Source organism: Corvus brachyrhynchos, unplaced genomic scaffold, assembly GCF_000691975.1.
Source record: "Corvus brachyrhynchos isolate BGI_N302 unplaced genomic scaffold, ASM69197v1 scaffold80, whole genome shotgun sequence".
In the NCBI taxonomy this organism is placed as follows: Eukaryota; Metazoa; Chordata; class Aves; order Passeriformes; family Corvidae; genus Corvus; species Corvus brachyrhynchos.
The window spans coordinates 7,700,154-7,714,136 of NW_008236769.1; the positions used below are offsets into that span (position 1 = coordinate 7,700,154).

Sequence of the window (13,983 nt, forward strand, 5' to 3'; positions counted from 1 at the left end):
CAGGAATCACTATCTGATTATCAACTTCATACTTATCTGAGCTTTTAAACACAGCATGTACACTCATAGCTGCCATTTAAGATGGGGCACATGCATTAAAATAAAAATATTTGTAGATAGATTCCAGGGGTTATTAGTATAAAGGCTCATGAAACAGTGTTTACTAAAACTTGAATTCAGTGGAGATGGACAACGGTCTTGACTGTACTCACATCCTAGTGGAAATGTATGTATTTGTGTTAAGTTTAGTTCAGAGCTGCTATATATCTGGAGATTACCTTGCTTGCTACAGAACGCATATTACCAAGAGACAGAACTTTCTGAACACTCCTGTTCAGCTTCCTTAGGCATGAGCCAGAACTGATGTACAAATTCACTCCCAAATTTAGAATTTATGTCTGTTTTTCTTTTTAACAAATCATTTGATTTTTTTCCCTCAGGATTTTGAAGAATTACAGAAACAATTTGACTCTAGACTCCAGAATACTGAAATCTCAGGAGCCCATAATTCAGAGTACCAGACTCTAGAAGACTTAGAAAGGAAAGAAAGGGAATATTCTGAGCACGTAATAGATAATGTAAATTTCTAATTTTTTATAGAATTTTATTTTAATGTTATTCTTTTGGTGGAGAGTTCTTCAGTGCAATGGTTTTGTTGAGTAGTCCATGGTTAGTATTTTGTATGTGTATGAGTCCTGAAAACATTTTTACATTGCTCCAGCAAAGTATTTCAAAGTACCTTTGGGTGCCAATATGTTTTGTATAGCTAAAACATTTTTTATGTTTTTTGTGAAACACTACTGTTTTATCAGCTGAGAAATGTCTGCTGTTTGTCTGATGGTAAGATATATTTCAAGCCTATGCATAGCCTGACTTTTAGGAATTTTATCCTAGCCCCTTGCTTTTGTCAATCTCCGTAACTGAGTAAAAGAGTAAGAGACTACAATTTTTTTTCAGCTGAAGTACTAAGAATATAGTTGCTGGGCAATGTTTTAGTATGGTTTGTGCATTTACTTTAGGAAAGCATTTTTCTTTAGCAACTTTCCACATGAGAATATATTAACATTTTTTGATGTAAAATTACAGTTTGATAGCAGGCATTTGATTTTCAAAGTAAAGATTTTTTTTTTCTCTAAAGTAGGTTCACTGTGTCGGAATGGCTTTCAGGCTAGAAAACTGGAGGTTAAGAACATTCTGTGTATTATTTTCCAGTAAACTGAGTAATATTCTTCCCAGCCCTGTTTTTGAAATTTGAGCAAATTGACTGCTGATGAAAATGAGAAGGTGACAGTTCTGTGAGCTGCCTGTGCAGATTGACTGTGGCACTTCAGCCCCAGACCAAACAGCCCATCACCTCAGTCTTGGGCCTTTTTCATACAGGAGTTAACATTTTTTAATGTCTGGTGCTTAAGTGTTTCACTGGGGATTTTCTCAGCTTTCTTTTGATTCTCTGAGCCCTTCACTTTATATTGGAAGTCTTGGTAACGTTGGGACATCTGTGTCAGGTTTCTTTTGCACTTTAACTTTGCTCAGTGGAAAATTGATTATTTAGAATTTTCCAGAGTTAGTCACATAAAAAATTGCTGGCAACCTTGCTGAGCAACATGAGGCACTTGTTCACCAGCAGCAGTCATCCTTCAGTGGGTCTGTCACTCTTGTGCCTGCAGATGCTTTTCATCATACTGAAAATAATTTCCATCTATGCAGATTTGTGTAGATCAGTACCTTCCACTAATCCAGTCTTCCCCTGAGAATATAAAGTGTTTTTTTCTGTACTCACAGATGTCATAATCGCATTTTTTTCCAAAACTCATGGGTACTTAATAGAAGTCTTGGTGATGGATGCATTTTCTTACCTTTATGTGTACAAGTAATCCCGCAGACTACAGAATATTCACAGTTGTGCACAATCATATTTGTGGAATCAGAACCTAAAAAGAATACCTGCTCCTACAGCTAAATAAAATTCCCAGAATAAAAGGGCCGCAGTTTATCTTTTATGTTTTTACCATCAATACTAAAAACCTAATAGGCTTTTATAGATGGAATATATAGAGAATTAACAAATTCTTAGCTAGTTAAAAAGAATAGCTACAGTTATGTTAAAAGGTCAGGTTTGACCTATTGGTTATGTGCCGCCACCAATATAGAATATATATATATATAATATATAATAGTCTCTTTAGCTTTGCATATTGTTCAATGTAACTAATACTGAGAGCTGTCTGTAATCTCAGTGACTTGTATCTCAGTATACTCATATATATGCCTCTTTCTGTGATGAAATACCAGATGATTAATGAAGGAACATGGGTTGTGTTTTGATTTTTTGATTCATATTCCGCAGATGGAAGCTTTCTGGAAGCAGACTGACAAAGCCCAGCAGGCTTTTTTGGACCAATCAAAATGCTCAAGTGCCAAAGCAACAAAGATAATGGTGGATCTGACTGAGAAGATGATTGCAGTAGAAAGCTTGTTAAGTGAATCTCAAGACATGCAGGCAATGGTAAAGTAGAAAAAGAAATAAAAGTTGAGAGAGATTTAGTCAATCTGAACAGAAAGAATTATGTCAGTGCAGAGAGTCTGTCAGGCCTGCCTCAGGAGTGATGTAGACTGCTTCATCCAGTTGTCTCTTTGAGCTTTTTTGCAAAGAGCTCAACTTCCATTGCAGTTTAGGAAGACTCACAGGAGGGTGAACTCTCTGCACTTGAGTGCCAGTTCTCAGAATACCACCTAGGTAGTCATATTAGGAAAAAGTATTATTAATGCAGCTGGTGAACCAGGAGTGAGAGCACTAGATCTAGTAATAGAGCATCATTACTGTGGGTATTATGACATTTCTTCTTCTTTCAAAGCATTTATTCCACGTTGATTGACAAATCCTAATTTAATTTTGAGGGTGATTCTGTGTGTTCTGTGACTTTAATTGGATTTGAAAATTCTTATCAACTCTTAGTGACATGGTTTGAAGAGGGAAAACTGTGTTCATAAATGTACCAGGGCTGCTCCAGCTGGCAGGCGCGGGCACCCAGGAGGGATTAGGAACAAGGATGGCGATGATGCATACCAGCACTGTGCTTTATGTTGTGTGAAATCTAACAGAGCCTTTATTTTTTTGCACAGGATATCCTAAAAGAGTTACATGTAATTTATAGATTAACATAAAATTGGAATCACTGCATTTATTAGTAATGTGGAGTATAAATATATACAGTAATTATTAGCTTGTTGGTTTTGCATCAGAGCAGCTAACTAGACTGAGCTGGCCAGGTGTGAAAAAAGTCTTTGCTGCTTGTCACACTTGACCCAAACTGGGCTGCTGTACAGTAAGTTCCTTCAGATGGGCAGACTATGGATAAGATGTCTGGATACAGATACAGGAGATACTCCTACCTGAAGTCACTACTGTGATGATGCTGAAATCTCATTGCAGAGGTCCTTGTAACATCTCTATTAATTACAGTAGATCAGAAAATCATGGAATCATTTGGGTTGGAAAAGACCCTTAAAATCAAGTCCAACTGTTGGCACTGCATTGTCAGACGCTTTCTAACCTTGCAGCATTTTTTAAAGCAGCTGCACTTTAACCCAGGAAGTCTTTCCCTACTGTGATCATGGACTGCTTCTTTAATAGTGCTATGAAAGCTGCTAGGCCATAGGCAATTATATTAATTCTTAGTGTATGTATTGAACTCTGTCTGACCATGTATTTGAAGGAATCACAGCATTATCAGAATCAGGTATGTGTCCTCATTTCAAAATGAGGACTTGTACTTGTGTGCCATATAGTATCTTAAAAAGAGGTCCAGGACTTCCATGTTCTCTTCTGTCCATCTATCCTCCTTGAGTATTGAAGTTTGTTCTGCAAGGCTGTTGTCTTTTCCAGACTTAATGTCTTCTTGACAGCTACAAATAATGAAAAACACCAATAATTTTAGATTAGCTCTTGCAACTGAACATGCAATAAACCCACTGCTAGCCTGCACTGATCAAGACTTTCAGAAGTATTTAAGTACATGAAGATGGTTATTCACATGGTTTTGAGAAGCTTCTGTGGTTTTCTTTGTGGTTTGGGAATGAATAATTCAATGAAAGAAAAGCACAACCAAAGACACATTCTTGGTTTCTAAACAGGACTTTATGTTTGGTTTAGGACATTCAGGAAAGGTTATTCAGCTGGGAGCTTATGGTGAAAACGATTGATTCACTGAAGTCCTCTATACCAGAAGAGTGTAAGGGTAGATTAAATATTGTGTCAAATATTCTGGACCATTTAACTGTAAAGAACAATCTTTCAGTCCGACAAAAGGAAGAACTTCTAACAGATCTGCATAAGGCCTTCTGGGAACAGCTGGCACATTACAGTAATGGTGAGTACTTAGACTGGAGCTCATGACTTACATGAGTTCTCATTTTATCAAAGAGTAAAAAATTTACAGCTTCAGCCATATAGTCCCCTGTTTTAAAAAGATATTGATGAATTGACCAAGATCAGTTTTATTCTGGAGGGTGTATGCTTGGAATGGGAACTTTGACTTTAGGCCTCTTGTATCTTGTTCCAGGTATTATTAGGAACTTACTCTACAGTTCACATAATCTAATTTCATTAATTTGAATATAGAAGAAGAATCACACTTGCTACAAGTATTTGTGATATTTCTCCATTTACTGTTCATGTACTTGGTATTGCTGGTGATACTGACATAAGATACTGTCTTACGATCTCCTGCTAGCATGTGAAGCCAGAAGCAGTTGTGCTATATATAAAGCAGCTATGCTATCACTCTTGTGAAAAGATAATGTTAAAGCTTATGGTCTTCATATAACTGTCTCTTTTATTATGTCAGACTAAAATATTTTTTAAATTGAGTCTTTTCCTTTTATACCTCTTCACATTGCTTATCTGAAAAGAACACAATTGTAACAAAGTCTAAGCTGACTGACCCACTGATGTAAGGTTCTCCCTGTGTCATTTTGTATGTTACCTACTGCCAAGTATGTTGAAAATATTCCCCCAGCTTCTTTCAGGGCTCAGAGCCTCCCATTAGCACTCAGAAAATTACAGTAAATGTTTAGCCAGAAGGAAAATAATGACAACTACTTCAACACAATTTCCAGAACCATTTCTGCTACTTTTGAACACATTTAAAGAAAAGTTTCTTACCAAAATGGTATTAGGTTTAGAGTTTGGTGAACTGAATAGTCAGAATTAATGCAGTCTTGTTGCAGTATGTTCTTGCTGCAGTGCTGCTCACTCACTTTGGGCTTAGTGTTGATAAATTTTGTCTTATCTCACAGCCATAAATTCACGGAATCAGAAAATGGTTAAGGTTGAAAGAACTTCTGGAGGTCGTATGGTCTACCCTGTGTGCTCAAGCAGGTTGAGCTGCTGCTAGTTGCCCAGTGTCATGTCCAGCCAGCTTCTCTCTCCAGGAATAGAGACTCCACCTGGGCCACCTGTTCCAGTGCTCAGTCATCCTCATGGTGAAAGGAACCTCCTGTGTTTCAGTTCCTGGCAGCTGCCTCTGGTCCTTTCGTTGGGCACGACAGAAAAGAGTCTGGCTCTGACTTCTTTGTACGCACTCTCCAGGTGTTTATATATGTGCTTAGATCCACCCTAAGCCTTCTCTTCTCCCGGCTGAACAGCCCCAGCTCTCTCAGCTTTCTCTCATTGGAGAGATGCTCCAGCCCATTCATCATCTTTGTTGAACTCTCTTCAGTATCTCCATGTCTCTCTTGTACTGTGGAGCCCAGAACTGGACACAGCACTCCAGGTGTGGCCTAACCAGAGCAGAATGGAGGGAAAGGATCACGTCCCTCTAACCTGCTGTCTTATATTCAACCTGGTCTCCACCAGAAGCCCAGGTCCTTTCCTGCCAAGCTGCTTTCCATCTGGGTGGTCCCCAGCATATGCTTGTGCCTGGGGTTGTTCCTCCCCTGGTGCAGTACTTTGCACTTCCCGTTGTTAAACTTCAGGAGATTTGCATCAGCCTGTTTCTCCAGGTTGTCAAATGCCCTATGGATGGAAGCATAACCACATGTGGTGTATCAGCCACTCCTCCATTTTTTGTGACCTCTGCAGACTTAGTAAATTAGCACTCTGCCCCATCATCCAGGTAATTAATGAAGCTAGTAAGCAGGATTGCCCTCAGTATTGACCCCTGGGGTACACCAGTAGTTACTGGCTTCCAGGTGGACTTTGAGCAAGTTTTCAATACATCTCACTGTCTGCTCATCCATCCTCTTCTCTGTGAGGATCTGTCAGGAGACTGCATCAAAAACCTTGCTGAAGTCAAGGTAGCCAATATCCACCATTCTCCTGTCATCTACCAAGCCAATTATTTCATCACAGAAAGTCCTGCAGACTTGCTCCACTTTCAGAACATCTAGCTGTGTGAACAGTTCGCTGATATTCACAAATACATGTATATTGTGATACAGTTTATTTCATGGATGTTTGCTTCTGAAACTGTCTATGCCTAGTTCATAGTTTTTGCACAGGTTCAGCCACTAATGTTCTTTAAGCATAAGTGGGTGTCTCTGGGTGATTTTTCCTTCTTTTTGTCAATTTTCACTTGTTCCAAAGCAAAAATACCTCTGTCAAGGCCTTGATTTTATGCAAAGTAGGTGGTTATAGTTATATATAGCTATATATTATAGTTGATACATTCTGTGCAGAAGAATATTATCAACCTCCTGGTTTCAGATAGAAATGAAATGTGCTTTAAAAAAAAATACCTGGAGTGCAGCATTTATCCCAATAGTGTCTTATGTTGATGTTTCTTATGAGCTCCTAAATACAAAAGTTAAACTGTACCTATAATTCACAAAGAGCACAAAGCCGGCAAGACTGTGCTCCTAGGATACAAAACAAGGAAGTAAAGAATCAAATAGTGTTTTAAAGTAAAACACTGCTAAATTTGTTTGAGTGATACTTTTATTACAGTCTCCTGTACTTTGGTGCACTTTCAAGTGTTCTGTCAGTGCATCATCAGCCTGTGGATAAGCACAATAAATGAGCATGGGGAATAAATAACATTCTTGGTGCTGCAGTACTGTGCTCCTTTTGTTTCTCTACAAAACAATTTCTCATAGTTAAAGCAGCTTAATGTAATGGCAGAACAGTAGCCACAGGTAACTGTTCTTTTGCATTCCCCTTTAGCTGCTTGTGTCAGGAGTGAAGTATGGCTCTGGGGCAGGGCAAGTGGGGGAAATGAATAAAATTCTTCTTAGGTGGACAGGCAATGAGACGTGAAGTGGCAAAACATTTAAAGCACCAATTGCATTCAGCAGCCCGGCATCCAGATAGACTCATGAATTTATATATCACTTAGAGCTGCAGGGAGAATGAAGAGGGAAGGAATTTAGTCCTAAATAGTTCACATTACTAGCACAAAATTGGAGGGACCTTTACAACTTCAACTGCAGATTCTTGGATGAGTCACTTTAAAAGTCCGGTGTGTATGGCTGCATGCCCGTTCAAGCTAATCTGAACCAGCACTGCTTTAGACCTTTTCTCCCCACCATATGTTACTGCCCCTGTCCTTGCAGAAGCATTTGCATATCTGCAATTAGGTAATGAGCCACTTACCAACCTTCCTGAAGCTGGAGAGGGAGGTTTGGGGTGCTGCAGGAGGGAATCTGTTTCTTGGACTAACATGCTGCCTTTGCGTAAAAAGCAGTATCAGTGGAAGGGAGGGTGCAGGATGGTAGCAATCTAAAAACCTGATAGATTTAAGTGCCATGTAACAATCTAGAAGTTCACATCTAAAAAGGCCATCAGGGTAAGAAGCAAATTTCAAATCCTGCACGGTGATTACTTGCCTGTTTCATTCACTAACAGATTTCCGTGAGCTTATGTTGTGTGACAGTAGCAGATGCTGCTTTCTCCCTGTGGAGTCGTGGTATCTAATTGTTTGTGGTTTATGTTCCAGAATGCATGCAACAAAGTAAAGACCTGATCTTGAAACGGCTGCAGTGCCGTGCAAAGAAGAAGGAAGAGTTCAAACGCAGACAGAAAACTGAACAAGAGAGTCTCCTTAGTAAAACTTTTCTTACTGAAGATGTTCAGAATTTTCTCAAGGTGGGAAAATAAAAGCTTATTTTCACTGTTCTATTAGTTTTTAAGGCGAAATGTATTGCAGATTTCTCCCAGTTCCATAAAATTGGGAATTTTGAGTCCTCCCAAGAATCACGTGCAGCAGCACAGGTGGACAGGGTCAGAACCCCTGGTGGTGTTGCATTGGAACAGAATACCAACGGAGTTAATGCAAGATTGCACGTTTTGTAGAAAACATCTTTTACTTAGATACAGTGTGTTTGGTTCAATCCCTGGAGGAAAGTATCCGGCCTGCATTACAGAAGAAAAGAGTCTGCACTGATCTAATTGCTTTTCTATGAGTGGGGTTACCAAGGCTCAAAAGACTTAGCAAATTTCACAGAAGCAGAGGAAAAACTAATTATGATCTCTGGCAGGATGCCTTAGAGAAGATTTGCAGTTGATAATTTAATAAGGTATACGATGGCCAGTGTAATGTTTCCTTGGTCATATTTTCTATAGAGATTTGTTGTTATTGTTCCAAATGATATACAAAATCAGAGTTCTTAGCTGTAAATGCTGAGAGCTGCAAAATTGGAATAACTGCTGAGAACTGCAAACCCAAGTTATTAAGAATTTAAAAAAATCCTCACTTTTCATGAAAAGAAATAATTTAAGGTGAAAGTGGTTACATCCAGCAGCATTAAACTTTTGATGAAATCTAATAACTTAGATAAAATTACTGTATGAGAAGACCGAGATTTCAACTGCAGCAAACTGTCAAAATTTATTGATCTTAACACTGCGATTTTGCACCACAGGGCCATATTCTTTAATTATGTTGTATGAATTGGATAATGCAGTTACTATTTCTGTATGCACATCTGCCTGGCAAAACCTCCCTTCAAAAAAAGTAGAGCACTTTTTACGTCTTTGGCTTTTCAAAACTTGTGACAAATAATTCTGTCACACATTTTTGTAGCCAGTGTGCACTTGTGAATGTATTTTCATCTTACACATCATTGGAAACTCTTGGACACATCCCAGATTCACTTAACAAAGCTTAGAAATTTTGCATTAAGACCCCTTCCCTACAAAGGTAGAACCACACAGCTTTGTGCATGAGATGCTCTATTCTGTACACCTTAGAAAGCTGTGGAGTAGGCTTAGTTGAACTGTAGACTAATGATCTGCTCATGACAGGCTGAGCAAGGGCAACTTGCACTTCATGCTGCAGGATAGAACACAGCTGAGTTTTAGGATTATGAAATGCCTGTGTACAAATTATGAAAGTCAGAAATGAAAACCTTTCTGCTGCCACAGTGGGAGAGTCTTTTGTCCCAGAACAGATGGGGTCTTAATTGCAGAAACTCTTTGAGGAATAAAAAAAATTGTATATACCTGTACCTCCTATGGTTTGACTTAAATAGTCCAGTAATTATTTTGTGAGAACAATGCACTTGGCACTGAGGAGCTGTTTTAAGTTTGTTTCAGAATTTCACAGCCAGCCCAACAGTAAAGGAGTTGGTTCCAAAGCGTCGCCATCAGCCCAGAGCTGTACCCATCAAAAATACTTCTTTTCTCTGCCTTTCTCCCCTCACCTCATCAAGGGGCTCACACCAGCACGGTAGCAGCCTTGCCAGACCTTTCTGCTGAATTTTAAGTGGTTTCCAATTATGATGGTGGATTTTGCAGTAAACTTCATTCACTTCAAGTTGTTCTAAACACAAGTAGGGTGGTAATGATTTAGTAGCTGCAGATCCAATTTTTTTATAAGACAGAATGAGATCCATAGTAAAGGTTAGAGTTCCTGTATCATTCTGTCTCCTTCATCTATGTTTCTGTTGGAAAAGGAGCATTTTAATGTTGTCGTTTACTGGCAGAGAATACCGGAATGATAAATGAAGAACACAAACCATAAAGTATCAGTTACTGTAACCCACTCTGGCTCTGCCTGCCCACTGTGGACATACAAATTATAGCAGTTAATTTGTCAAATTCTGCCATAAAGTATGACTCCATGAGATGTGTGAACTTTCAAGTCTACCTCTACAAGAATGATCTGTACATTAAGAGTTTATGGTCACTTTGGTCCTCTTTAGGAGAGCTCTATTGACAAACCTAATGAAGAAAGCCATATTTACCATGGGAATGAAAGGGAGCAGTTGGCAGTTTAAATCAAAATATGGAATCTTTATGTATAATGCTACTCATTAGTCTATAGACTGAGATAGACTTTGTCTGTGAAATAGTCTTCCATGAGCCTGCCAATACATCCACAGTCACAGTCCTCACTTGAAGAAAAAAACCGCATCCCTCTTAAAACTGTGACCAAGGATCCAGTCAGGACCAAGTCATAGATCAGCCTTTTAGGAACCACCATGGGACATGGTGACCAACTCCAGTGCAAAAGCCCTGTACAGTGTGATACAGCTGTAACTCAGGTGTCTCATGATGGTGCCAGGTGACTGTTCTGTACCTCATAGTACTGGCCATGATGTACTGATATTCATACACTGAAAAGCAGATTTCAAATCAGATAATTTCACATTTTTTGCAGTAGTATGTACATATTATTTAACCCCATATTGCCAAGGCTAAGGAATTTTATAGTCAAGACTGGATAAGCTCAAATTAAGGTGGTAAAACAAGTTTCATGTCCCTCTGAGTCATGGTTTCAGGTAAACAATTACTGTTGTAGTGATACATGGAAAGGGCATCAGGGAAGGGAAGAGGAGGATCACAAGAAACTATTAAGATCTTTTCAGCTATTTAAATATACCTACTATGTTTCTTTTAGGCTTACCATGAGCTGATAGAGAAACACTGGCAAGCACAGTGGGATCTGGAGGAGGAGGATGACTTCGAGAGCACAGAGGCTGTCGCTGAACTCTACAAGGTGCCACTTCTAGTGACAAATGTCATTTGCTAAATTAATTTTAAAGATCTTCTAACCCCACTACAGTGTCAGGCCTTAGGGATGTTTGGGGAATTGTAGGAAAGGTCAGCTCCAGGGATTGCAGCTCCAGAAAGCTAGGCTGGCAAAGCAAAAGATGGAGGCAGGACAGTCTTCCGTATCAGCTTGCCTTTTCCATTATCTTCCCAAAACACTGTGTTTCCTAACCTCATATTAGTCAGAAAATGCCTGCATGGTCTGCCAAAACATGCTGCCTGGGTGGCTGACAAGGCTGCAGTAATGTTGAGAGCATACAATGTCTGCTGTTACTGCCAGGTGGGAGATCTAATTTATGTGGCATGATTATCTCTACTGCACCGTAGCTGCATGATACTATTCTTAGTGAACTTCACTACATCTCCAAATACAGTCTTTTCATCTCTTTTTCTCACAGAGAAGTTTTTTTGACTCTAGTTAGTTCCCTGAAATAGGTTCAGATCCTTGGTGTAAATAATATTTTTACACATCTTTTTGTTATTGATTTGAAAAATTCTGGGTGCTTCACGCTTTTGCATCATCTTTAATTATTTTCTATCTGTGCTGAAAAAATACGATAACATGATCTATCTGGTGAAGCCCAAAACCATAGTCAGTAGTGACCTTTAATTAAGCTGGAACTAACCACTTTCAGCTCAACAGGATCCTTGTCATGATTAATTATGGCCAGATCAGGATGTTGTAGAAACTTGTGGTCCCTATCACTGTTGCACAAGCAACAGACAATTTGAGAAAAATTACTGCTTTGGAGAAAGGAAAGGTTTGCTTGGAAGGATATACCAGTGAATCAGAGTAGCTTAATTGGACAAAGCTATGTAATATAAGAAAAGTCAACATCTTTGCTGATATTACTGTGCTCAGTTCATCATCCATAGTTACTAACTCTCCCATCCCCTTCCTCAATTCATGTGAAGTCTGGAGAATAAACAATTTTTTTTTAATCCTGCACATTCCACCTCATTTTTGAAATTATATTGCTTTCCTTTATTATGTACTCTGCTTTAGTAACACTAAGACCAGACTGAATATCCTATTTCTTTCAATACTAAGCTAGGTTTTCTTTCCCACTAAAGAAAAATTGGTTTGGGTGAATTAAGTTTTTCTAGAAGTGCCAGGTTGCCAGGAGAACTGCACAAACTTGAACCCTGCCAATTCACTCAGCTGTAGGCCATTATATTCCATATTGCAGCTGCTCTCCTATGACTAGACCCAAACAAATACTGCCAGACGTGAAAAACTGCAAGTGCTGTGATCCGACTGGCATCTGTTGAATGAGGGTCCACAAATCTTAATTTCCACATTTTTTTCTGTAAAAAAACATTTTTACTGTGATATTTAACATAATGAACAAATGCACTTTCTCCCCAAATACAGATACTACAAACTGTTTTAGGAGAGGAGGCTGCTGTGAATATACCTTGTAAACTAGAAAGAAGAGATAATACAGATGAGCATAGCTGCACTGAAGGTAAATGGCTGTTCTGACTTTTACAGCTGGGGAGAGTGCAGTACTTTGCATTAGCAGGGGCATAAAAGCAAAAGTTGCTGTTAAAGGAAGGAAGTGCATCTCACAAACACAATGTCTTTGCTTCCCTCTCTGCTCCACCACACATGCAGAGCAGAAGTGCAGCCTGTACAAGCAGAATTCTTTCCCTGGGCAGCAGGACTTTGCCGCTGCACTTAGTTGCTCCAGGTTTGTCGTAGGGAGAAGCTGCTGCTACTAATGGGGAAGGCAGGGTAGCAATGGGAAGGTGACAGAGGTTTGTGATTCCACAGTGCAGTTGTGTGACTGCAGCTCAAGTAGACTTAAACAAGCAGACATTAACAAGCTGGGTAGCAGCAAGCCTCACAGTAGTCAGTAGTCAGCTCTGTGCTACAAGACCTATGTCCCCACTGGGTTTAGACCTTAGTCGTTTGTAGAACCAGCTAGTTTGGGTACTTCTGTAAACACTGCAAAGCTTGATGTTGCCTTTCTAGAAGCTCTGCACTCGCTGAAGCTTTTTGCCTTGCAAATGAAGCAATTGAAAGATGATCTCAATGAAAAAGGTGATATTAAAATATAAGGAAGAGGTCACCATATGACTGAACAGGGAACCAGTGAATATTCTAGGAACAAAAGAAAAGATGTCACTAACCTGTAAGTGCCACTCCCTTGTGGAAGAAGATCCTTACTTTGTTCTCACAGTGTTCTTCTAAGCCCTTATCAGATTTCTATGCCTTTTTCATGTTTTCATTTTTCACCTTTTAAACAGATTGTGTGTTCATCAAGATAGATTTATATAACCTTCTAGCACTAGGGAAGTCTGTGCTGCTACAGTACATCGAAGAATTATCCAAATTGGTGAATAAATATGTGAAAATTCAATGATCTGGAAGCTGTGTTTGCATAGAATAATTGAGTAGGTTTGTTTTGTGTACACATGAATAAATCAATTAAAATGATTTAACCAAGGTCAATGGAATCTGTTGATGCCTGAAGTGAATGAATGAGTTATATTTGCAGGATAGTGTAGGACTTTTCAGCCACACTAGTAGATTAAAATAGTGTGCTGTAGGTGAATAGTCTGTGTCTAGACACAGGCTGGATAACTAATTTTTGAAATGCATGTTGAAGAATGGGGGTAAATTATTTGATTATCACAGTATGTCATAACTGAAGGAAAAACTGCAGAGCTAATTGAATGGCTCAGCCTAATATTTTCATGAACTGGGTCTGCAGAGTTATCCTGTATACAAGGGATTTTGTGCTGTAGTAACAGTTTTGTATTGGCTTGGGTAACTTTTCAGTTACAAAGTTTTTACCATAATTTTCTTTTACATGGCAGCAATAACACACCAATAACACACCACCCACCCCACTCCCTGCCCCAATATATCCTGTTCTGTTCCTCATGAAAAGATGAATTGCTATCTCAAGTCTCAAGTTCAGCATATCAGATAGTCACCAACCTTTAATCTTTCCTCTCTTCTTTTTTTTTTTTTTGTGAACTAC

The 13,983-nt window shown here is 39.0% G+C and overlaps 1 protein-coding gene across 1 annotated transcript in view; it reads left to right on the top strand.

The window, feature by feature from the left end:
* The window catches only part of EVC (EvC ciliary complex subunit 1), a 47,892-nt gene that overhangs the window by 8,710 nt on the left and 25,199 nt on the right, over nucleotides 1-13,983 (top strand). The window contains exons 7-11 of the mRNA XM_017727529.1: nucleotides 441-578; nucleotides 2,348-2,506; nucleotides 4,154-4,370; nucleotides 7,935-8,083; nucleotides 10,839-10,937. Coding sequence (XP_017583018.1) covers nucleotides 441-578; nucleotides 2,348-2,506; nucleotides 4,154-4,370; nucleotides 7,935-8,083; nucleotides 10,839-10,937 — 762 coding nt within the window. The remainder of the gene's footprint in view (nucleotides 1-440; nucleotides 579-2,347; nucleotides 2,507-4,153; nucleotides 4,371-7,934; nucleotides 8,084-10,838; nucleotides 10,938-13,983) is intronic.